The sequence below is a fragment of the Periplaneta americana genome, chromosome 4 (genome assembly GCF_040183065.1).
Source record: "Periplaneta americana isolate PAMFEO1 chromosome 4, P.americana_PAMFEO1_priV1, whole genome shotgun sequence".
Lineage (NCBI taxonomy): Eukaryota > Metazoa > Arthropoda > Insecta > Blattodea > Blattidae > Periplaneta > Periplaneta americana.
The window spans coordinates 181967737-181994275 of NC_091120.1; the positions used below are offsets into that span (position 1 = coordinate 181967737).

The window sequence follows — 26539 nt, forward strand, 5'->3', positions numbered from 1 at the left end:
TCACTGCGGCCTCATGCTTAACATGCCGGCATCATACAATAACATGCGGTGTGCTTTTAAAACCTAATTTTGCCGACCGATTGTTGCTCTGTAGGTTTCACTCTAAGTGTCATGTTGTTGCATCTTCTTTCTCGATAAGAATAAGCACTAGTTTGTTATATTGTTAAATGGCTATTATTATTATATTATTATTATTATTATTATTATTATTATTATTATTATTATTTCATATACAAGTATGTTGACATTCTTAACTCTTAATAATAACTCTTTAATAATAATTTTAATCACATACCTTAAGGGGAGAGGATGGTATTTTTTAAAACTTTTTTCTTATTTGGTGTAAAATATTAATTTTTTGTATGTAGAGAGCTCATAGCTGTAGGAACTCAACCAAATATAAATATTTTGAAAGAAAATTATTTGGGGGCCCAAATTTGAAAAAAATATACCCAATGCAGGATTGTACTAAAGCCAATATATCTAAACCGTTTTTAAAGATAGATGCAAACTCTTTTTTGCAATGTATTTGCAAAAGCATGTCCTACAAACTGACTGTAACAGAATTTTGATATCAGTCCCTACGTTTGTAAAATAAACAATTAAAATTTAATAACGATTTTCTGATTTCCTTTCTTGCAAACAAACAGAAGTATTTTTAAAATGAAATCAATTAACAAAATTCTGTTACAGAGAAACGTTTCCTAATAGTCTAAAGAAGTGTATTCTAAATTTCATGCATGTATCTTTAATAGTCCAGAAATTATATCCATTTTTGTCTGGAAATGTAGCAAAATAAATTAAGTTACTGGAAACCGATAAAAGTGGGCAAGTGATTTAAAAATCCATAGTGCAGGAAGTTTAAAAATGACGTCTCAACATCCGATAAGGGCATAAATACCCACCAAATGTTATGCAATGTATTCCACACATATCAAAGAGTATTTTAAAGAAAAAAATTTTTTTTTTAAATTTAATTTACCGGAAACAACAATAAAAATGGGCGAGTGATTTAAAAATCCATAACGCAGGAAGTTTAAAAATGGCGACTCAACATCCGATAAGGGCACAAATACCCACAAAATGTCATGCTATGCATTCCACACATATCACAGAGTATTTTAAAGAAAAAAATTTTTGTTTGTTTTAAATTTACTCATTTTTCACAAAAAATACCATCCTCTCCCCTTAATGTTCGTCCTCAGCACAAGACATTGCAACCTCGGTTTTAGTCCATGTGGATTAGACAAGTAGGTGTCATTTTATAATGGAAGCAGCTTATTGGTTGCAACATTGAAATTGAGGCGAGTGATTGGAGTGGCGAAATAAGAAATTGAAAACAATAATACAAGTAAATTTTAAAGACCTGCCGAATGTTAAGCATGAGACCGTGGCGATAATAACTGCGAGTTGTATTGTACTTGTCAGTACCGAAATTTGAAACAAAGTTGGCAACAGAAAATTCAACCTGACAACTAGAACATCACTATAATCCACTAGCACAGGACTGGGCATCAAGAGCTGATTCTACTCTCTCACAGGGAGCCATATGACTTCTCTTCATCCCCTTTCTTCCCTGCCGAACACTGCGCAGCATTGATTCAGTGACGAATATTAAGCATCCCCGTTTAGAGTCTGGATGCGGTCCCGATGTCCAGCCCTGCACTAGCATATGTAGTAATATGGAGAAAGTGATTAGTTTTCTCCCTTAGGGTATAAAGTAAGATGACCCGGATTGTAAGTAATTAAGTAATTACCTTTTTACCAGGAGCAAGTAGTCGAATGTACTTGTTAATCCAACCTTTAAGACGAGGATGATATTTGTAGAGAGAGCCGTCTACTGCAATTGTGGTGTCTGGGCGATCCAATCTCTCAAGTAGTGTTGCTGTACCTATAAGGAGACATAGCAATCAATCAATAAATGTCACCATCATTCCAGTGTGGAATATAGGATTCTCAGAAAACTCCTCCATTTGACCCTGCTCTTAGCGAGCTCCTTGATTTCTCCCAACATCTTGCCTCTGCTTTTGCTATTGCATGTACGTAGCACATTTTATTGCAGTTATGAAATGTTAACTCAAAGTATTTCTGGTATCCTTTGGAAGTAAGTGTGTATGAATTTATTCAATAATATTTCTTTTTTCTTTGGAGATGAATGCGTATGAATCTAATAAACAGGTATGAAGTGTTTACTCAATTTAATTTATTTCTGTTTTTTTTTCTAAGTGAATGTGTACGAGTTTGCTCAGAAATATTTCTGCTTCTTTAGAGATCAGTGTATATAAATCCAATAAATAGATATGAAGTGTTAATTCAATTTTATTAATGTACTTCTGGTTTCTTTGGAAGCAAATGTGTGTATAAGTTTACTCAGAAATATTTTTGGTTCTTTTGGAAGTGAGTGTGTATGAATCCAATAAATAGATATGAAGTGTTAATTCAATTTTATTAATGTACTTCTGGTTTCTTTGGAAGCAAATGTGTGTATAAGTTTACTCAGAAATATTTTTGGTTCTTTTGGAAGTGAGTGTGTATGAATCCAATAAATAGATATGAAGTGTTAATTCAATTTTATTAATGTACTTCTGGTTTCTTTGGAAGCAAATGTGTGTATAAGTTTACTCAGAAATATTTTTGGTTCTTTTGGAAGTGAGTGTGTATGAATCCAATAAATAGATATGAAGTGTTAATTCAATTTTATTAATGTACTTCTGGTTTCTTTGGAAGCAAATGTGTGTATAAGTTTACTCAGAAATATTTTTGGTTCTTTTGGAAGTGAGTGTGTATGAATCCAATAAATAGATATGAAGTGTTAATTCAATTTTATTAATGTACTTCTGGTTTCTTTGGAAGCAAATGTGTGTATAAGTTTACTCAGAAATATTTTTGGTTCTTTTGGAAGTGAGTGTGTATGAATCCAATAAATAGATATGAAATGTTAATTCAATTTTATTAATGTACTTCTGGTTTCTTTGGAAGCAAATGTGTGTATAAGTTTACTCAGAAATATTTTTGGTTCTTTTGGAAGTGAGTGTGTATGAATCCAATAAATAGATATGAAGTGTTAATTCAATTTTATTAATGTACTTCTGGTTTCTTTGGAAGCAAATGTGTGTATATGTTTACTCAGAAATATTTTTGGTTCCTTTGGAAGTGAGTGTGTATGAATCCAATAAACAGATATGAAGTGTTAAGTCATTTAAAGTATTTCTGGTTTCTTTGAAAGCGAGTGTGTATGAGTTATTCAGAAATATTTCTGCCTCCTTTGGAGGTGAATGTGTATGAATCCAATAACAGATATGAAATATTAACTCAATGTATTTCTGGTTTCTTTGGAAGTGGGAATGTATGATCCATTAGACGGATTGTAGTGTTAATTCAAGTACTTGTACTTTCTTTAATAGTTTGTATGAGTCTACCCTACAGATTTGGAATATCAGCTCATATGATTGAGAGTGTACAAGTGTGAGTCCACTCAACTGATCAATGATGTGTTAATTTAAATAAGCAAGCTAAATTCACGTCTTTATTATGTATGATCTGCCATTTTAATAATGGCAGTGCTTATTTTGTATTCTGATTATATTTTACCATGACTAAACTTCACAAACAACCATTGAATTTTACGACATTTAATATGAGGCGCTCAGCGCACAAAAAGCCCAACCCACAAAATTTGCATATTGAGTTTATTGCTTTAAAGAGCTCCTCATATTGTTCTCTTCAAAGTGTAAATCGGCCTAATCTTCCTTCCCAGTTTTTCGTAAGATTTCAGCACAATTTTCGTTTGTGTATCGCATTTCGCACACTGTTAAAAAATCGGTGAAGTGGAGATATAATTGTGTCAGTTGGACCATTTGTGCCATATTATATCATTAGCAGCAAATTTGGAAAGTGTTTAGTCTGTTAATAAAAATTGTGTGAGAGCTATTTTCATATTACATTGCATGAAATCTACTGTTGTTTTATATAATTACCGGCAGCACTTTTTTTCAGCCGGAATGCGTTCTGGTAAACTTTTTGCCATTACTAATTCCAACGAGATATATTTTATAAGCGAAATTGAAAATTAAAATTGCCGCCACTGCCAAGTCCAAGAGTTTACATTTTCTCATTATCGTTGGTGCAAAAGTAACTCATGCAATCTAGTTCTGCCATCTTCCGTTATTGATCCTGAAACTATAGCTCAAAATAGCAAAATTTCCGTTATGCTTAAATTCGATGAGCTCCGTTTGGAACTTATTGAAATATAAGGTATGTACGCCTAATATTTTTAAACCTACGTTTTTGTTGTATAATGTGATCGAGTGATAGAGTTCCGGTAAACTTTTTTCCAGAAAAAAAGCACTGATTACCGGTATATTGATTTAGAACTAAACTGATTACAGAATATACAAATAAACAGTAATAACAGCAATGAATTTACTTACATATGGACACTAACAATGCAGCTCGGTTGGATACAATCTCACACACGTGTTTCACAATTGCCATGTCGTCAGCATCATACGAAAGTCCCATCTTGTCCAAAATCTCAGATGTGTTCTCAACGCTGTTGTCTACAGTGTCCCTGCAAATGGAATTCTTTGAAATTACGATTTCATGAATTGTTAGGAAATTCAATTTGCAGTAAATCTGCAGACAATTTTCACATGTATACAGATTGATCTACCTCTGATTGAGATTCTGGCTGATATGTATATCTATTATCTGGCAGTATATCTCACTTGACGATATGTGTCAGTGGAAGAACAATTGTTTGTATAAATCTGAAGTCTGATTAGTGTTACTAGTTGGCAATGTATGCAATAGAGGGAGAAAGGAACTAGCCACCCTATCCCATTATCCCCTGGCATAGTTGCCTCGTGAGTGATGCATTATTGGTGTCCCTTGTGGGGTCCAGACCTGTCTACTGACAATTGACTAAACAACAACAACAGATGGATCACGAAACCCTGATAATGTAACATCAGGAGCAGGATATTTCATTCCAAAAACCAAGATAGTTACTTCATGCTCTGTTCATCTTCAAATAAAGAGATAGGTTTGGAAGTAAATCCCGAAAAGACAAAGTATATGATTATGTCTCGTGACGAGAATACACCGTGTTCCGCTTATAAGTATAACAAAAGAAATAGCTATAACTTCTAAATTAATACAAGTATATAGTTGAAACCAACTGCTACAAAGAATGAAAACTGGGAATTTTTGTTACCTTATGTTCCATAAACCTCAACATGGCTTCCATTGGTGGCACGGGAAATATCCAACCGGTATTCAACCTCGACCCAAGTGTTATGAAGCATCTGTGGTGTAACATTGTTGACAGCAGCATAAATTCTTTCTTGTAAGTCTGCCAAATCACGTACTGGCGTCCTGTAGACCTGGTCCTTAACAAACCCCCACAGGAAAAAATCAGGTGGTGTTAGATCTGGTGATCTGGCAGGCCATGTGATGTACGGTGATCCTCTTCCGATCCATCTTGCAGGGAATTGTTCGTCTAAGAATGTGCGAACCATGTTGGCAAAGTGTGGTGGAGCCCCATCTTGCACATTTCTAACTCGAGTCTGTTTCTCAGATGAGGCAACCTTCCACGTCAGTGGAAAAGTAAACCGACACAATTGTCGCATCTGGGGGTCGGAAAATCCATGTGTCGTAATTGAACACCAACGGGATTCCCCTAAATGGAATGTTTGGTGTGGGATCATGCGTGACAGAATCATTGGTCCCTATTTCTTTGCTGAAAAGACAGTCACTGCAAACACGTACCTGGATATGTTGCAACTGTATGCTGTGCCACAACTCCCAGATGGAGCAATTTTCCAGCAAGATGGGGCTCCACCACACTTTGCCAACATGGTTCGCACATTCTTAGACGAACAATTCCCTGCAAGATGGATCGGAAGAGGATCACCGTACATCACATGGCCTGCCAGATCACCAGATCTAACACCACCTGATTTTTTCCTGTGGGGGTTTGTTAAGGACCAGGTCTACAGGACGCCAGTACGTGATTTGGCAGACTTACAAGAAAGAATTTATGCTGCTGTCAACAATGTTACACCACAGATGCTTCATAACACTTGGGTCGAGGTTGAATACCGGTTGGATATTTCCCGTGCCACCAATGGAAGCCATGTTGAGGTTTATGGAACATAAGGTAACAAAAATTCCCAATTTTCATTCTTTGTAGCAGTTGGTTTCAACTATATACTTGTATTAATTCAGAAGTTATAGCTATTTCTTTTGTTATACTTATAAGCGGAACACGGTGTATTGTACGAAATGGAAATATAAAAATTGGAAATTTATCTTTTGAAGAGGTGGAGAAGTTCAAATATCTTGGAGGAAATTAAACACAGTATAAATATGGGAAATGCCTGTTATTATTCGGTTGAAAAGCTTTTATCATCCAGTCTGCTGTCAAAAAATCTGAAAGTTAGAATTTATAAAACAGTTATATTACCGGTTGTTCTTTATGGTTGTGAAACTTGGACTCTCACTTTGAGAGAGGAACACAGATTAAGGGTGTTTGAAAATAAGGTGCTTAGGAAAATATTTGGGGCTAAGAGGGATGAAGTTACAGGAGAATGGAGAAAGTTACGCAACACAGAACTGCACGCATTGTATTCTTCACCTGACATAATTAGGAACATTAAATCCAGGCATTTGAGATGGGCAGGGCATGTAGCACGTATGGGCGAATCCAGAAATGCATATAGAGTGTTAGTTGGGAGGCCGGAGGGAAAAAGACCTTTAGAGAGGCCAAGACGTAGATGGGAAGGTAATATTAAAATGGATTTGAGGGAGGTGGGATATGATGATAGAGAATTGATTAATCTTGCTCAGGATAGGGACCAATGGCGGGCTTATGTGAGGGCAGCAATGAAACTCCGGGTTCCTTAAAAGCCAGTAAGTAAGTAAGTATGTTCATCTTCATCCGAACTTTCGGCTATTGGCTCTGCTCTTCAATGTGTTTCTCAATTAACCTATCGTTGGACTGTGTGACTGTCTTTCTCATGTTTTTTTTTTCTTTCACAGAAAATAATATGAAGTAGATCCTTAGCATACATTATGTTAGTATTTTATGTATTTTTTTAGAGAATTATTAGAATCTTTACCGTTACATAGTATGTAGTGGGAATGCAGCCACTGACAGTTACATGTGGGAGGGGGTGTTTTTCTGAAGTTGTAAAATAGTCACTACCTGCTTTCAAAGAATGACACCAACATCTTTCACACAATTGCAAAATCTCACTAGCAAAAATTAGCGTCATTACATATTTCTTTTGATTAAAATTACATGAATAAAATCTTAACTTTTGTAACCAATGTCTAGTAACTCCTAAGTTATTTTTTTCTATTTTATCTGAATATGCCCTGTGTATCTTTATTTTGGAGTTTTGTATATATTCTTAATGACATCAATTAGATGTAATGGGATATCTCATTTTGTCATAATGTCCCACAGCAAGGACCTATTTACTGGTACCTTATCAAATGCCTTACTATAATCTATAAACAGAATACAGTAGAACCCCGATTATCCGTCACCCTATTAACCGATCAGAGGATTATCCGACCGTCTTTCTCTCACTCTATTCTTTCTTTCTTTGCTGCGGAAAAAAAAGTATGTAGTGCTGTTCCTTATATTAATACCTATTCTTTTCTAGAGTCTATTATTATAAGTCTTTACCCTTACATATTACAAGTGTACTGTCAGCAATAGGAACAGTTACCAGTAGGCCTACTTGAAGGTGTTTTTCCCAAATTGTAAAATAATCACTACCTGCTTTCAAAGAAATGGTCCCCAAAACTTCCGCAAAATTTAGAGCAAACTCGTGAAGCATTCAGTTTTTATTCCACTGTTCGAGTGCTCGTACTATTTAATTTCTATCCAAAATACCTTCCACAGGTGTCAAAAGTGTTTTACTAAGTATCAAAATAAAATACAAATAAATAATTGATCGATTTGGGAAAAGACAAATCGCGGCTCCTCTCGCATCAGAATAAGAGATTGGAATTACAAATGTGCGCGATTTAATTAAAAACAAGAATGAAGTGTGTAAAATCTGTAAATCTACAACAAGAAACCTCTACTATTCCTATCTTTCCACAAAGAATCAAGGAATTTACTTGGCCCTTATAAAACCATTGTTGACAACTGGAGTTAAATTATTACGGTAAACTTCTGATTCACTATCTAGCATGTTAAACAAAAGACCACAGAGGAAATTATGAAACTGTGTTATGCACTTAATTTACGAATAATACATTATGCAACGAGCCTATAATGATAGTAATTAAGAAGCAAGTATGGATGTTTATGAAACTAGCGCAAGCGAGTTTCATAATTTTCATACAAGCTTCTTAATTACCATTATAGGCGAGTTTCATACGACTTTTTATGCTCGACCATATTTCTAACTTGAAATTATTCAGATGTATACATTTTATTTGTATCTGACAAGATCGGAAGTGACCTTGTTCTAGGTCGTGAATTGTGAGATGTGCGCAGATGCGAAAGTATTGATTTTTTCCGAGGAACAATGTCATTGACCTTGATGTAATTCCGTTAAACTTGATATAACTTTGATTATTGAATTCGACATTGAAAAACGAAATGACAAATTGAATTTATTTGAATATTATTTACAATTAACGCTAATTATTATAGTAACAGAACATAACCTTCTGCGACAGTATTGGATTTCCAGCCTCCGTGACTTTTCGCTAATTCTCTTTCGATTGCATATCCGAGAATAATCGATACTTGCGGTTTTATAACCGTACAAAGCTGACTTGTCATTGGCTGAACACCTGTAAGCTGAGTTGTCATTGGCTGAACACCTGTACTTTAATGAGTAGGTGTACTTTAATGACCTGCATTAAAGGACTGCTACCAGGTGTATAATTATTACATTTCGGCATGGTCGAGCATAAAATATTTTATGATACGGATTATCAAATTTTTTCGGTTAACCATCCAATCTACCCCCTTCATTACCATGGATAATAGAGGTTCTACTGTATGTGTTTCTTGGTTGAATATGAGAGATTGTAATGTTCATAAATAACTTCCCTGTACTTTTCATGAAAGGCAGAAACGTTGGTTGGTTTATCAGAATATTAATATTGCATCATAGTGAATTCAGTTTACATAATGAATTACAGATTTACAGAATCTTGCTAAATGATTGCCCCTATTTTAAGTATTGACGTATGACTTACTGTTCTATGAGTGACACGAAGCTCGTGGTGAAGGCTCCAGATGTCAGAAGGGTATCAGACGCAGTTCCTCCAAACAAAACACAGTCTTCAACAAGCTTCACGAGAACTACACGAACAATCTCGCCCAGATACTTGCCACTGATGTACTTCTCAAACCTATCAAAATGCAGTAACAATATTTTAATTTAATTATTTATTTATTTATTTATATATTTATTTATTTATCTATTTATATGTCTATAATAGGGCAAAGCTTCAATTACAATAGACAGTACAAACACCTGCTTAGAACATAAAAAAATGGAGCCAATTTTTGACACTGTATTTGAAATAGTCTAGCGAAAAAAAAAAAATTATGATGAACAGTGCAACTGAAGAATACCCATGGCATCTCATTAAGTCCATATTTTACAAAGTCGACCTGGTTGGCGAGTTGGTATAGCGCTGGCCTTCTATGCCCAAGCCAGGTCGATGGCATTTAAGTGTGCTTAAATGCGTCAGGCTCATGTCAGTAGATTTACTGGCATGTAAAAGAACTCCTGCAGGACAAAATTCCTGCACATCCGGCGACGCTGATATAACCTCTGCAGTTGCGAGCATCGTTAAATAAACATAACATGTAACATTTATTTTACAAATACAGGGACATCATTTTATTTTTACTAACATTTCTAATATTAACCTGGCTATACCTTTTGATTAACGGATGAGAACTGAAAACACCGTTTGCTACCCCCTTCCACGACTGGAGTTCGATGATACTGGCGTAAAATACAATCAAATCACTTTACTAGGTATAGGAGAGAAGAAAAGTATTTCATCCATATCGCAATTTTGAGTTTGATAATTTTTATTAGTATTTTGTTTAATCACGAATTGAGCTGTCCATTCGGACGTATTCATTATGCAGTGTATATTATACTGTCTACAGCACATTAGCGTACGATATAGAGAATGAAGTTAAATTGAAAAATAATCATAATATAGATATTTAAACATATTTTTTAAAATCGTGACCATTCATTTCTATACAGGCTTCAGTTCTTTTGTGCCTATTATCGTACTATAGGCTATTGTATCTAATTCCAATTACCAGTTTCGTCATTCGTACTAGTAACTCATGTTGAAATAATTCTGTACCTACTCTATAAAAGAGTACCTTACGTACTGTAAATTGAATATTCACTTCTGCCCGATCCGAAAAGATAAAATTATTCAGACATACTATCTACTGTCCTTCCAAGTGGTTTTGTCGTAGGGTTGTAGAAAAGGGTGAAATCACGTGACAGTTAATTACTTAACAAGGCCCTTTTATTTAAGTTATTTTAAACAGTTGTATAATATTACGTAGACGTCCAATTACTAACAGAAATTAATGTTTTCAGAAAAGAGCTAAGACAGCTCAGCCACTAGCCTTTACAGGGGGGGGGGAGCGCGAGCAGAAGCGGGTGGGGGAAACCGGGATGCGACGTAGGCAAACTGACGACAATACCTGTGCGAAAATATGATTCAATATTGAAAGCTCTTTCATCACCAGAAAACGCGAACATATTTCTGGAATGTACTACACTCACTAACTCAGTACGGTTTATTATGACCGCAAGGCGACTTTGACTGGATACATGGCCTTGGTTCTGTGTGGAGGATGGTTGGAAGTTTATTAGTAGAGGAGGTGGGAGTGAAGTACATTCAAAAACTCAAGTACAATAAAAATTGAAGTAAAAATAAAATGATGTCCCTGTACAATGACTGTTATAGATATAGGCTAGGTCCTAAAAACTGAAGAAATTTTAACAATGGAACTTTTAATGAGCTCATGTCGAAACACACTGTTAAGGCCCACTCCCACTAGTGGAATTGAATCGAACAGAATTTCTCTTTACAATGTATTTAAATGGAAGATAGCAGATAGTGACACGTCGAATCGAACCGAATGGAATCTAATAAAATTCATGAGGGAGAATATTTATTCCACTGCCGAAAGAGAATTTCTTGTTTCAGGTATGATCATATGTTCTCGTGAAGCTTTCGTAAAAAAACAAATGAAACATATCCATTTTGGTAGCATAATTTGCTTAGTAAAGTTATTGCTGAAATAGTACGTAGGCTATACAGAAAATTACACATCTTGATTACACACTTTTAACACTGTATCACTTCGGAATATGTATGATAAGAACTTTGTGTTAAATTTTAACGTACCTTGTTAACATGTTTCGACCTATTTTCGGTCATCTTGTGGTCTTGCCAACCACACCTACAGAGACATCAACACAGACATGGAAATACTGCACGTCCAACTAAAAAGCCAGAAACTCAACACACTAGAACAATATGAAATATACAGACACACGAAAACACACCCCAATGATTTTCTCAACACACAATTCAATTTCAAAATACATACACTCTTTGACCTACACTATGAACGCACCCACACAGGAAACAAGAGGTGCCAAGACCAACAACGACCAGTTCCGAAGATGACCGAAAATAGGTCGAAACATGTTAACAAGGTACGTTAAAATTTAACACAAGAAAGTTCTTATCATACATATTCCGAAGAAAATCACAATTCAATAATATGAATGAAGGGAAATTAATCAATTTTATTCATAATTATCCGCTATTGTATGTCAAAACATAAAATTACTACTGTAATAAATCATTCCCGTGATAGTGCTTGAAGCGAAATAAGTAAATTAATGACAGATAGATTTATTGATATTATTTCACAAAAGTACAAAACTTAATAATTTAACAAAACGATCAATATACAAAAGTAGTTATACCTAATAAATATACAATTTCCTAAACTAATTTATTTATCGCAAATCTCAATAATTTATTGGTTCAAACTTGCAAGTAAATTAATGAAAATATCATGTAAAAATTAAAATCCAATGAAGCGCTATAGCACGAAATTTGGTTTCATCTCTCAGAATATGGTAAAACAAAGTGGAAAATTCTCCATGCATGCTATATTCCTAGTTAAAAATATCATTAATCCAATATTTCCCTGTCTTGTTTTGGATATGTAATGCGCCCGAATTTCCTACCATATTAAATTAAATGGAAATGATCTCAAAAAATCTACAACCACAAAGTTTTTTGGGTTGGAATTGGATAATCACTTGAACTGGAAAACACACATAGAATAAATTACTCCTTAATTGAGCAATGCTTGTTATGCATTAACATCCCTGTCTTCTACTAGCAATATAAACACTCTTAAAATAGTACACTTTGCATAACTTTATTCTGGAGCAAGTAACATCAAACTACCATTCTTGTTTTACAAAACAAAGCTATAAGAATAATGACAAATGTGCATAAAAGTACATCACATAAAAAGATTTTCCAAAATTTAGAAATATTGACCTCCCTTTGTATGTACATTCTTTCGCTGATAACATTTCATGTTAAAAGTCAAGATACTTTTCGTAATAATAGAACATAAATAATTTTAATATAAGACACAAATCATATACTCTATTTTTTTTCAAGGAGTGCAGTTTCATAGAAAGGGCTTTGCCGACAGACCTTCTACTGCCCCCTACTAATTGGTTGTCATAAATAAATATCTTCCTTACGGTGGCGGAAATCTTGTCTTCTCCTGTTGGTAACCAATCACAACCCTTGTTCAGAAGAATTGACAGGCTCTGGTCAAATCCACGTGGAGGCAGAGTTGCTGCATCTTTTCCGAATTCCACGAATCCCGTCAGTCTCATTTCAGGGTCACCAGGATTGTGGCAACTGTGCAATGTTGGGACGAGGGGACAGGATGGAATTGTCAGAGGTGTTTGTGTAGGAAGTCATAAATCTGTAAGTGGGTGTTCAAAGGAGCCACCGAACTGCACTCCTTGAAATAAAATAAGGTATATCTACATCTACCCTGTAGCCTCAACTGTCATAAAAAAGGAGTTCACTATTTATGTGTATTGTATTGTATTGTATTTATTTACATTCCATGGTATTCATATATCACTTCACAGTTAGAATATGGAACATGTCAAAAAAATCTTAATAGTACTACAAAGTCTAGTTGAAATATATACAGAAGAGTTTTACAATATAGTCTACTAGTACAACACAAGGGGTTAGTATTGATACTTAATACAAGACAGAAACATTCACGCAGCATTGTTGAGTGTCATAAATTCACCTACAGAATATAAGGCGTGAGAAATAGAATGATGCTGAAACTGATCAGAAAGAGAAAAAGGAATTGGTTGGGTCACTGGCAGAGAAGGAACTGGCTAGGCCTACTGAAGAATGCGCTGGAAAGAATGATGAAAGGTAGCAGAAGATACAGATGATAGACGACATTAAGATATGTGGATCATATGCGGAGACTAAGAGGAAGGCAGAAAAGAGGAAAGATTGGAGAATGCTGGGTTTGCAGTGAAAGACCTGCCCAGGAACAGAACACTTGTGTAAGTATTACTTATTTCATTTAAAACTTAAGTAAAATGTAACTTACGTGAAGGAATTTCTAATTAGTGAGTTGCTATCAACCTTTCGATCATAATCTGTTTTGATGAAGTCTAGCACACCATTATCTCCAAATGCTCCCCATTCAATATCGATTATGACCTGCAACAGAGGTTACTAGAATAAGTAGAGATAATTCACACTAAGTTTCACAAAATGAACCAATCAGCTGTTTGTGAAGTCTATCTTACTAATATTCACGTAATTATTACAAAAAGTAAAAGCATGCATTAAGCGATTTAACATTATATTGCACATATCTTAAGAAACCTGTACAAGAAAAGTTGAAATTCGTAACAGTGTAATTCAGCATTAATGAACTCAACAAGATTTCTGTTTCCTGCATCTGTCCATTTATTATTCATAAGTGAGAACACTGTTTCCTGAGGGCATATGATCCTGGAAAACTCGTCATTTTGTTAACCATGGTGCAATAAATATTTTTTTTTAGCAAAGGAAGGAAATAATAAACGTGTAATGTGAAAGTGAAAGAACCAGAGGCTTCGAGAGACGTGGAGAATTTAACGGAAAATTATAATAAATAAACAAAAATTAGAATTTATGAAATACGGAAGAAATGTTCTTAAATATGTGAAATGGGAGACTGAAAAAAAATAAGTGTAGAATAAGGGAAGACCTGGGAAATATGGAAGACCTGGCAACCCTAAACAATTTAAACACAAAAGTAACTGCAAATCGAAAATTAAGCGTCATAAACCATGCACTGTATAAACATCTTTGCTTTTTATTAGGTTCTCCACTGGTCCCTCAAAATAATCTCCACTTATTATGTACCGGTAATATTCTGTATAATAAGGTTACTAATCAAAATATGAAACTTCCAAACCTGTACTAAAAGCGCTAGCATTAGAAGTTGTGAACAATAGATACCCACCAGAAGAATGGTTACATATCTACACAGATGGGTCTACTATCGATAACAACTCAGGATCAGGAATTACGTGTGCATTATTCTCATTTTATCAACCAGCAGGATATCATACAACAAATTTTGATGCGTAAATAATGGCTATTCATATCTCACTCCAACACCTACTATACAGAATAGATCAATTTCAAAATGCTGTCATTCTCTCCGATTCTAAAGCAGCATTATATGCAATAAATTCATATAAAATGATGTCAATCCAAATTAAAGAATGTCACAAAATGATCCAACAACTTCAAAAACTACTGAAAAGAATTCAATTGCAATGGATACCTGCACATTGCGGAATTGCTGGAAATGAAACTGCTGACTTTCTTGCCAAAAAAGGATCCAATTTAATTCAGAATACAAATACAAGCCTACCTTTTGCATCCATCATGAGACTAATTAAAAATACATATAAAATCAAGCAAAACCAAGCATTATATACCAAAGCCAAAGATAAAAAATGGAGTATTTTAATAAAAAAACAGAAATTATTCCATAAATCCCACGTAAATCTGCAGTAGCAAAATTCAGACTGCTTATAGAACACGATTATTTGGCCAAACACTTGAATAAAATAGGAATTTACACAAATCCAAACTGCCCTCTATGCAACAAAGAAGAAGAAATGACTGAAGATCATCTACAAACCTGTGAAGTTCTACCTGATGGATCCACCACAGAAAAATATTGGAGAGCAAGAACGCTAATGGCTTCGTTGCCAAAGCCCGGCATTAGATAACAACAGGTTACTAATCATCCTTGATGAGCACCATCTTGAGAACTGAGAGGTAGAACTTAAACTGAGGGGATTCGATCTGGCATCGGAGCTGGAATCCAATGTGGCTTAGTGAATAAAGCGTTAGCACTTAGAGCTGAAAACCCGGGTTCGAGTCCTGGTGCCGGAGAGAATTTTTCTCTGTTCTATCCATCCTTCATCATATGGTAACGCAGAATTACTGCACGGAAATATCATACATACTTCGGTACATCATAATAATATGATACGCGTAAGTAATCACTTAGTGATTCAAGACTGCACTCATCCCGTCGGATCCCGACCACTTAGTCATTCGTAATGAGTGCACCTCTGTACATAGTGCGTTGAACATTGTGCCACTGTCACATATTCTGTGACACAGTACATGAGGGTAGGCCACTAAAAGGAAAAGTGAGAAGTAGAACTTAAACTGAGGGGATTCGATCTGGCATCAGAGCTGGAATCCGGTGTGGCTTAGTGGATAAAACGTCAGCACATAGGGCTGAAAACCCAGGTTCGAGTCCTGGTGCCAGAGAGAATTTTTCTCTGTTCTATACATCCTTCATCATGTGACTTAGAATGTTTTAATTCTCTTCGATTCAGTAAGAAGCAGATATTAATTAGATGCAAAGTGAGATTACTCAATACGTGAAGCTGACATTTCTGTTGATGAATTTAAATTTAAGATCACCTGCTTCTCTCCATGCCGCTGTCCTTCCCAGTGCTGCACTCTGTCAGCTCGCTCCATGTAGCAAGCATTGCTCCCTGTACCCAGGATCAGGGCGATGGCAGTCTTCTTGTCCAGCACAGCTCCCTGCACCAATGTACCTGGCCAACACACACTACAATTGAAGACTCCCCAGAATAAGGATATAACCAACAAAACTGTAATTCATGTTTCAGGAGAAAGGAAAATAATTTTAGGGGCATATTTCATTAGGCCTATATTTACTATCACAACCATTTGACTAATGAAAGATACAAGTTTATTCCGCCAATGAACATGCTACAATTGAAGGGTTCAGAACCATAGTGGGCCAAGCGCCATTTACTAAAACCGTAGAAAACAAGGGATAAAATGAAGTTATTACCATAATTCAATGGAAACATATAGCAAGTAATATAAAGTATATATACTGTACATACAAATGGCTTTTAAGGAACCCGAAGGTTCATTGCCGCCCTCACATAAGCCCGCCATCGGTCACTATCCTGTGCAAGATTAATCCAGTCTCTATCATCATATCCCACCTCCCTCAAATCCATTTTAATATTATCCTCCCATCTATGTCTCGGCCTCCCCAAAGGTCTTTTTCCCTCCGCTCTCCCAACTAACACTCTATATGCATTCCTGGATTCGCCCATACGTGCTACATGCCCTGCCCATCGCAAACATCTGGATTTAATGTTCCTAATTATGTCAGGTGAAGAATACAATGCGTGCAGTTCTGCGTTGTGTAACTTTCTCCATTCTCCCGTAACTTCATCCTTCTTAGCCCCCAAATACTTTCCTAAGCACCTTATTCTCAAACACCCTTAACCTATGTTCCTCTCTCAGAGTGAGAGTCCAAGTTTCACAACCATAAAGAACAACCGGTAATATAACTGTTTATAAATTCTAACTTTCAGATTTTTTGACAGCAGACTAGATGATAAAAGCTTCTCAACCGAATAATAACACGCATTTCCCATATTTATTCTGCGTCATTTATATTTGTTACTGTTGCTCCAAGATATTTGAATTTTTCCACCTCTTCGAAGGATAAATCTCCAATTTTTATATTTTCATTTCATACAATATTCTGGTCACGAGACATAATCATATACTTTGTCTTTTCGGGATTTACTTCCAAACCTATCTCTTTACTTGCTTCCAGTAAAATTCCCGTGTTTTCCCTAATTGTTTGTGCATTTTCTCCTAACATATTCATGTCATCTGCATAGCCAAGCAGCTGATGTAACCTGTTCAATTCCAAACCCTCTCTGTTATCCTGGACTTTCCTAATGGCATACTCTAGAGCAAAGTTAAAAAGTAAAGGTGATAGTGCATCTCCTTGCTTTAGCCCACAGTGAATTGGAAATGCATCTGACAGAAACTGACCTATACAAACTCTGCTATACGTTTCACTGAGACACATTTTAATTAATCGAACTAGTTTCTTGAGAATACCAAATTCAATAAGAATATCACATAATATTTCCCTCTTAACCGAGTCATATGCCTTTTTGAAATCTATGAATAACTGATGTGCTGTACCCTTATACTCCCATTTTTTCTCCATTATCTGTCGAATACAAAAGATCTGATCAATAGTCGATCTATTACGTCTAAAACCACACTGATGATCCCCAATAATTTCATCTACATATGGAGTTAATCTTCTCAAAAGAATATTGGACAAAATTTTGTACGACGTCAACAAAAGTGATATTCCTCGAAAGTTACCATAGTTGGTTTTGTCCCCCTTCTTAAAAATAGGTACAATTATGGACTCCTTCCAGTGTTCTGGTACAATTTCCTTTTCCCAAATAGAAAGTACAAGTTTATAAATTTCGCTATATAATGCACTTCCACCCTCTTGTATTAATTCTGCTGGAATTTGATCGATACCTGGAGACTTGTACTTTTTCAGATTTTCTATCGCAATTTCGACTTCTGAAAGTGTGGGTTCAGGTATAAATGGCTCAGCAGTTTGTACTTCAATTTCGTCCCGATCATTTCTATTTGGCCTATGTACATTTAATAGTTGCGCAAAATAGTTTTTCCATCTGTTTAGGAGTGATGGAGAGTCTGCAAGCAAGTCACCATTCTCATCCTTGATCACGTTTACCCTTGGCTGATATCCGTTCTTAAATTCCTTTATACCCTTATATAAAGTATACACATTAAAACTAAATGATATGTTAATCTTCATTAAACTATGGTATTCACTTAACTTTAACTCTTGCTTTCTCAGTTTTTAATAAATGGTGCTTGGTCCACTATGGCTCTGAACCCTTCAATTAGCAGCTGTGTGAGTAATACACAAAACAATGTACCAGTTGTATCATTGAGCACAGCGAGGACTTCCACGTGTGTGTCTCCACGTTTGTTGATGGCATCCCTCAGCATCTGAACTGCATCCCGACCAACGACATTGTGGCAGTTGAACGATTTGGTCCATGTGACGAGTATGCCCACATCGAGACCTTTCTGGATCATGGGAAAAGAGAAAGTAAACCCTGAAACAGAAAATAACAAAACATTACCAATAAGGCTCCTTGCAAGTTGGTTGGTTGGTGGTTTCCAAGGGTTAGGTATTGGCTTGCGCCATTAAAACTCTTGCTTCCCAATAGAGTGCTGGAAGATCTTTGTTCATGATTTCCAGCTTTGTTGTACTGATTCCTACTTTATTCTCAAATAGCAGTGGTAAGGAACAGACGCGTCAAAGCAGTGTTGCTCAGTAATGAGAAGTAACACAGAGCAAGAAGAGGAATGTACAGTGCTTGACCATGAACGACAGTCTGTTGTGCTAAGTTTCTTAAAGATTTTGTGAGAACTGTTGTAGCTAGGGTTGCCAGATTGTATGCTTTTCCCGTATTCTTACTTTTTTTCTACTTTAAAATAAGTCTTTCTTTATTTGAGGGTTACCTACTTTTTCCCCCCTCCCCATAATATTTATATTTTCAACATCAATTTACTAGATTCATTCATTCATTTATTTTATTCCACAGATCTTACATGAGCAATGAAGCTTTAAGATGTGGAACAAGTCAAAATTTTACAATATTGCAATTACAATTTTTACAAATTTTTATAGTTTTACAATTTAGTAATTTTCTACAATTTTTACAATTTTGTGCAATTTTTTACAATATTTTGGCGAGATGTAGTGAGATGAGGTGAGGTCCGAGGATTCGCCAAAATATTACTCGGCATTTGCCTTTTGGTTGGGGAAAACCTCGGAAAAACCCAACCAGGTAATCAAATCAAAGGGGGGGTAATCAAATCAAAGGGGTTGATGCCAAGGATTCGCTATAGACTCGCCACAGACCATCCGGCTTCAGTCCCACGGCTGTGGAAAACCTCGGAAGAAGCCAAAGACCAAAGCGGGATCCAACCCAAGCCCGAACGCAGCTCCGGATCAGCAGCCCAGCGAGTCTGCCGACTGAGCTACATCGATGGCTCTACTAAAAGTATATAATACATAACCAATCAGATTATTAAATTTACAAACGCAAACGATCATTCATCAGTTGAGCTATATGTATAATACAAAAACAAGTAAGTTAATTAAATTTAAGGCATAAACAATTCAGCCAGTTGTGATATACAGAAATTGATAATACGTATCATGCAAACTACTTCAAATTACAAACACAAACAATTATCAATAGAGCTATATAGATTACTATTCAATTTAAAGCATATACAATTCATCGGCCAAAACTATACAAATATATACAATACAAAGTAGCATACTTTCATTAAGCTATATAAATTTGTGCAATTAATATCAAGTAGATTAATTCAATTTATAATCATAAACAATATCTAACAAGATCTATGTGCAGAGATTTATTTTTATAATGCTATGAAATTTAGCCTAAGTGATCAGATGTAAAAGTGTTCTGTGGACTTGATAGAGGCTGAATTACAAGTATTGGTATTGTACTGGAACCTGTGTGACACTTGCTTGTGTATTAATAATCGATTGGAAAATGAAGTATATGGTTGAACAGCAAATTTATTTGGTGGACTGTTACGTGAAAAAAGGTAACTACAGAAGATGCGTTCGGAGATCTACCAATAGTAATGGAACACGCTCCCCATATATTGTCAGTTGCTTTGTACAGATTTTGTTTTTCAGTTTTTAACTAAAAATTATATCATTCTTACGCACTTATCACAAGAATTGTTACAAATCATACGACTTTAAGAACTCGATTCTTTACAGTTTAATTATGCATCCTAATGTACAGTCTTGAAGAATTTATAAGAGTGGAGTGATTTGTAACAATTGTTGTGATAAATGCGTAAATGTAATTTTGTAGTTAAAAATCGAAAAAAAAAAAAAAAAATCTGTACGAAGCAACTATGAAATTCACATCACATTTTTAGCTTCAGAATACTAGCTAATTAAAGAAATGATACTACTGAATAGTTCATTCTTTATCTGTAATATTAGTTCACCCTTAAAACTCAAGAATAAAGGTATTGTGAATTTTATTAGTAACAACAATGTAATTTATTCCTCACAACAATAATTCCTTTCTACAATTCGCCTTAAACGCTCTCGGCAACAATTGGAATTTTCACTCAACACAGTATTCGTTATAGCACTCCACCGACGCCAATGACAATTTACTTGGACTAGTACGAACAACAATGAACTGTTAATCTTAACTAATATTTACAAAGCACTATTTACAAATCAGAACTACCAGTTCTCAGTTCACAGTTCTTCTATCTCAGTCACTGGAGTTCACAATATCTCGAACCACAGACCTTCAGAGACAGTTCACTGTACTCGAACTCGGGTCCCTCCAACTGCGGTCCACTGCACTCGAACTCAGGTCCCTCCAACTGCGGTCCACTGCACTCGAACTCAGGCCTTCGGATGCTGACGCAGATGCGGACGCACACTCGAGTCGAACTCCGGCACACAAGTCTGGCTTGCTTGCTCTGGCTTACTCACTGACTGAATAACTGAAAACTCTGAAACTGGAAACTCTGCTGTCGTTCCTTCGCGTCCGTAATTTATAACCACAGCGACGTAGCCTCGAAGGTTCCACGCGTCTCTAGAGATGGCACTCCAGAAAAAGCCAGAGCCCTCTCCTCTCTACCAGCACCAGATGCGCGCGCACTCTCGCTCCACTCTCTCGCCGCGTTGGCGTCCCGCAAGAGAGAAGATCGCGCGGAGCACTTGGGATGGCACGCGGCGGAGAGGGGAAAAGGGCCAACGCGGCGAGAGAGTGGAGCGAGAGTGCGCGCGCATCTGGTGCTGGTAGAGAGGAGAGGGCTCTGGCTTTTTCTGGAGTGCCATCTCTAGAGACGCGTGGAACCTTCGAGGCTACGTCGCTGTGGTTATAAATTACGGACGCGAAGGAACGACAGCAGAGTTTCCAGTTTCAGAGTTTTCAGTTATTCAGTCAGTGAGTAAGCCAGAGCAAGCAAGCCAGACTTGTGTGCCGGAGTTCGACTCGAGTGTGCGTCCGCATCTGCGTCAGCATCCGAAGGCCTGAGTTCGAGTGCAGTGGACCGCAGTTGGAGGGACCTGAGTTCGAGTGCAGTGGACCGCAGTTGGAGGGACCCGAGTTCGAGTACAGTGAACTGTCTCTGAAGGTCTGTGGTTCGAGATATTGTGAACTCCAGTGACTGAGATAGAAGAACTGTGAACTGAGAACTGGTAGTTCTGATTTGTAAATAGTGCTTTGTAAATATTAGTTAAGATTAACAGTTCATTGTTGTTCGTACTAGTCCAAGTAAATTGTCATTGGCGTCGGTGGAGTGCTATAACGAATACTGTGTTGAGTGAAAATTCCAATTGTTGCCGAGAGCGTTTAAGGCGAATTGTAGAAAGGAATTATTGTTGTGAGTTGAAATAAAATTCACAGTATTTTACAAACAACTTCAAGTTAGTGTAACTCTGAAAATATTGAGATTGGGACATTTTTTGCTCAGAATGTCTTCGGAAATAAGCTCCGTAAGGGACGGTAAATCCTCATGAATCACTCTGTGTATGTAGGGCTAACATACAGGTTCTGTAATTGTACGGTATTTTATAATGTTAAATGTCTAAAACAGAGTTAAGAATAGTAATGATCCTACAGCTTAAATAAACAATCAAAATTATACCACCAAATCCCTGGGATGTTCAAAGTATATTCCTTACTTTTTGTAAAGATATTCCTTTTTTTTTTTCCTAAAACAAATCTGGCAACCCTAGTTGTAGCCTATATCGTATGTGTCGAGATTTTCTTCAGTTAGAACGCGATTTATGAGCCTTCATTTTGTATTTCAAAATTGACCAGTTTCTCTCATTCTTTTTTTCAATAAATTCTGGACTGCTGAATGACATGATTGTTGGAAGTTAGGATATTTACGCAGAATACAGCACGACACTTTTTGTAAGTTTTCTTCGTAATTACGAATCATAAATGACAATTCGCCATTCTGTTGCCAAGAACTCTACGGCACTGAATGGAAGCCAGCTTTATACTAATCCTCTAATCTTGACGTCCCTTCAGTCTGTGTTATCTGTCCATACTAAACACAAAATCTTCCCACGCTCGATCCAGGGGAAGGCGTAAATACAGAGTAGGCTTAAAAATCTGAGTACCTTATATCTTTTTATAGAGCAGGTGTTTCTAGACTTTTCTATCATTTTTTGTGACGTATCACATAAGATGACGACCACTCATTTTCATCCCCAAACAGAATACAGGTTTATCAATATAACTTATTTGTCTCAGAGCACCCTGTTAGCCAAGGATATTTCTTATATCCATGACAAATGAAAACTTATATTTCGTCTTCCTCCATCCGCTATTTTGATATGTAAATGTGGTGTCGATCTAATATCTCTGTAAGCACATTTTGTTTCATACGTCCAACTTGAAAACTGTTTCTCTTTTAATTCTACAAATAATAACCTCAATATTCTCTCAGTATGAGCCATTTTACACAAAATTAATATGTAACACATACACGCATGCGCTTTTGATTAAACTAACACTCAACAACGCACCCCATTCACATAACACCAATATAGCGCGACGTATTATTGTGACGGAAGGCTAGCCTCGTTTCATACGGAGATGTAGCGAATCCCGGTCCCCCTCAAGCTTGCGAGTCAAGATCGTAGCCATGTCTTTAGAGGCTTCTGCCGTAAGCCTCGTACTGAAACTCTCCATCCTGGAATGACTGTCAATAGTGAACTTAATATATGGAAAGATCGGAATGAAACTAAGTGTTACGATAGATTGTTATTACGAAGTTATAGGCCTGCTGTTACTGGGTATAATAACTGAAATTTTTTGGGTAGACTATGTCTCAAAAGCCTCTTAAGAGCTTCGCCATTGATGTATACATTATTTCCTTGGCATGTACTCAAGCAAAACTTGTTTCTTGGCGAACACTCTGTATAAAGCAGCAAACTGCATATAAATATATAAATCGCCCTTATAGGTTAAATAACAAAAACAATCCTTACCTAGAGGTAACCTTGCGCCTGTGAGGTTCTGGCTTCGAACGAAGTCGCTGACACTTTCCGCTAAGAAGTCGAAGAGTTTCTCTCCACAGCCCAGTCTCAGCTCCTCTCCTATGTGGTAGTGCTTCACCTCCTCTCGGATCAGGACGCCCTCTGAGAGTTCCAGCAGTATCACTCGGAAGTTAGTTCCACCCAGGTCCAGTGCAAGGAACAGACCTTCCTCTGCACAACAAGAAAGAAATGTTACACTGCTCCGTCGATGTGGCAGTCAATGTTCACCTACTTAGATATAACACGTGGAGCAAGTCCCCTGCAATTGGCAAGCGGCAGAGCATGAAAGTCCAAGAATACTATGGACAAGAAAACATCGATCATACGGAATGGGTATTTAAGAGCTGTTAATTCACTATAAAAAGTGAACCTGATACAACGTTAATACAAATTAATTTTATTTCCTTCAATATTGGCCTATCTATCTATAAAATACAATAATATATCTACAGGATGATTCGTTTGGATATGAATAAAATAAAAACACCGCAAAACATTTACTACTGAATTTTATTTGTTGAAACTTTGTGCATACAACACTGAAGGATGGTAGATTCCTCAGAGCTCAACATGACCCCCATTACGTACCCTGCACAACTCATAACGGTGATGCAATTCAGCCCATGTCCGTTGTAACAAAAGAGGGGTGATTTGTTAAAAAGCCTGAGTAATTTTTACTCTCACATCATCAATGTTTCTGGGTTTCTGTGAATAGACAATGTCTTTAACAAAACCCTACACGAAGAAGTAAGGAAGGGTTAGATCTGGGGAGTTTGGGGACCAAGCCAAGAGATAGCTGCTTCTCGTACTGGGTATCGCCTGCGATCTCCTGTATGTTTTTTAAAACACAGAACTTGTTTCTACAAATGTTCGATACCACAACTTTGAAACTTTGTGCATACAATACTGAAAGATGGGAGATTCCTCAGAGCTCAACATGAACCCCATTGCGTACCCTGCACAACTCATAACGGTGATGCAATTCAGCCCATGTCCGTTGTAACATAAGAGAGGTGATTTGCTGAAAGGCTTGAGTAATTTTTACTCTCAGGTCATCAATGTTCCTGGGTTTCTGTGAATAGACAATGTCTTTAACAAAACCCCACACGAAGAAGTCATGAGGAGTTAGATCTGGGGAGTTTGGGGACCAAGTCAAGAGATAGCTGCTTCTCGTACTGGGTTTCGCCTGCGATCGCCTGTATGTTTTTTTTAAACACAGAACTTGTTTCTACAAATGTTCAATACCACAACATTATGGAATCGTATTTAGGTACATTACACACACCATATTCGCGTCGAAATTCCCTTTGAACTCTTAACACACTCAAATTTAGTATACCAAAGAACACATTGTGCCCGCTGTTGATTCATTTGTCCTTTCAGATTATGCATTGTTGATCGTCATACATGGAAACTCCCATCTTTTAATCATAGTATAACCAGCAAGAAATTTTTCCTACTATCATAATTGATTTATAATAATAAATTAATATCTGGTGAGCGAGGTGGTCATACAGTTGGCCCTGCACGACCAATCAAACGACCTGGGAAACTCTGATCAAGTAGCTCACAAACCTCATAGCGGTAGTGCGGTGGTGACCTATCTTGATGTTAGTAAATGCATCCATCTTGGTCATCTTCGTCAATCTACAGAATGTTGGCATTTTCGAGCATATCTTGATACACAATACCGTCTATGGTGAATTTCATACTACGGCACTAAATGAGTCAAACGTGATGTATTGTCCTTTAAATTGACACCTGAACTGATTCTGTAAGATATGTGGATAAATTTCTATAAGTTTCTGAAGTTGTGAAGTTCTTTTTAATCATGCTGTATAGAGAGAGATAGCCTACAGTTGCAAGCTAGAGCTAACAAAAAATGTTCAATTTTTTAGAACAGCTGATTATTATTAATTTCCGATTAAGCTGTCTAGAGGGAACGTCAATATTACTTCATAAAGTTTTTGTGCAATAATATTCATCGTCTAGGACCGCTTCAACGGCGTTTTCGTAATCGCCCGATCCACTTCACCATCTATTTGCTATTTACTTGCTGAAATCCTCAATGTGTGCATATAATTTTCTTGATTTTTATTTGTTCCTTGATTGGATTCTGTTTTAAGTAATACAGTTTCCTGTTTAATGTTGTTTTGTGAATGTAACTCAAGGCGGGTCAGATTAACTCTGAACACTTCATTGTCAATCGGTATATTGTGCGTACCTCTTTATCAGAAGTCTTAGTTCTATCCGATCTGACTATCCGGGGAATTCGGGGTGGAGAAAGCGAAAACTTCTTAAGTTTAATTGTGAGAATAGAAAGATAATTAAGGGAAGAGGATGGTATTTTTTGGTGAAAAAATGAGTAAATTTACAAAAAAAAATCTTTTAAATACTCTGTGATATGTGTGGAATGCATAGCATAACATTTTGCGGGTATTTGTGCCCTTATCGGATGTTGAGTCGCCATATTTAAACTTCCTGCGTTATGGATTTTTAAATCATTCGCCCACTTTTATTGTTGTTTCCGGTAAACTAAATAAAAAAATATTCTTTAAAATACCCTTTGATATGTGTGGAATGCATTGCATAACATTTTGTGGGTATTTGTGCCCTTATCGGATGTTGAGACGTCATTTTTAAACTTCCTGCGCTATGGATTTTTAAATCAGTCGCCCGCTTTTATCGGTTTCCAGTAACCTTTTTTTTTTTTTGCCAGACAAAAATGGATATAATTTCTGAACCATTAAAGATGCATGCAAGAAATTTAGAACACGCATTCTTTAGACTATTAGGAAACTTTTCTCTGTAACAGAATTTTGTTAATTGATTTCATTTTAAAAATACGTCCGTTTGTTTGCAAGAAAGGAAATCAGA

The 26539-nt window shown here is 36.4% G+C and overlaps 1 protein-coding gene across 3 annotated transcripts in view; it reads right to left on the bottom strand.

Annotated features, from left to right (window-relative positions):
• The window catches only part of LOC138698498 (hexokinase-1-like), a 224401-nt gene that overhangs the window by 11396 nt on the left and 186466 nt on the right, over positions 1-26539 (bottom strand). For all 3 annotated transcript variants that reach the window (XM_069824465.1, XM_069824467.1, XM_069824466.1), the window contains exons 4-10: positions 23615-23833; positions 18459-18641; positions 16111-16247; positions 13715-13827; positions 9232-9387; positions 4431-4570; positions 1758-1891 (exon numbers count right to left, since the gene is read on the bottom strand). In XM_069824465.1, the coding sequence (XP_069680566.1) occupies positions 1758-1891; positions 4431-4570; positions 9232-9387; positions 13715-13827; positions 16111-16247; positions 18459-18641; positions 23615-23833 (1082 nt within the window). The remainder of the gene's footprint in view (positions 1-1757; positions 1892-4430; positions 4571-9231; positions 9388-13714; positions 13828-16110; positions 16248-18458; positions 18642-23614; positions 23834-26539) is intronic.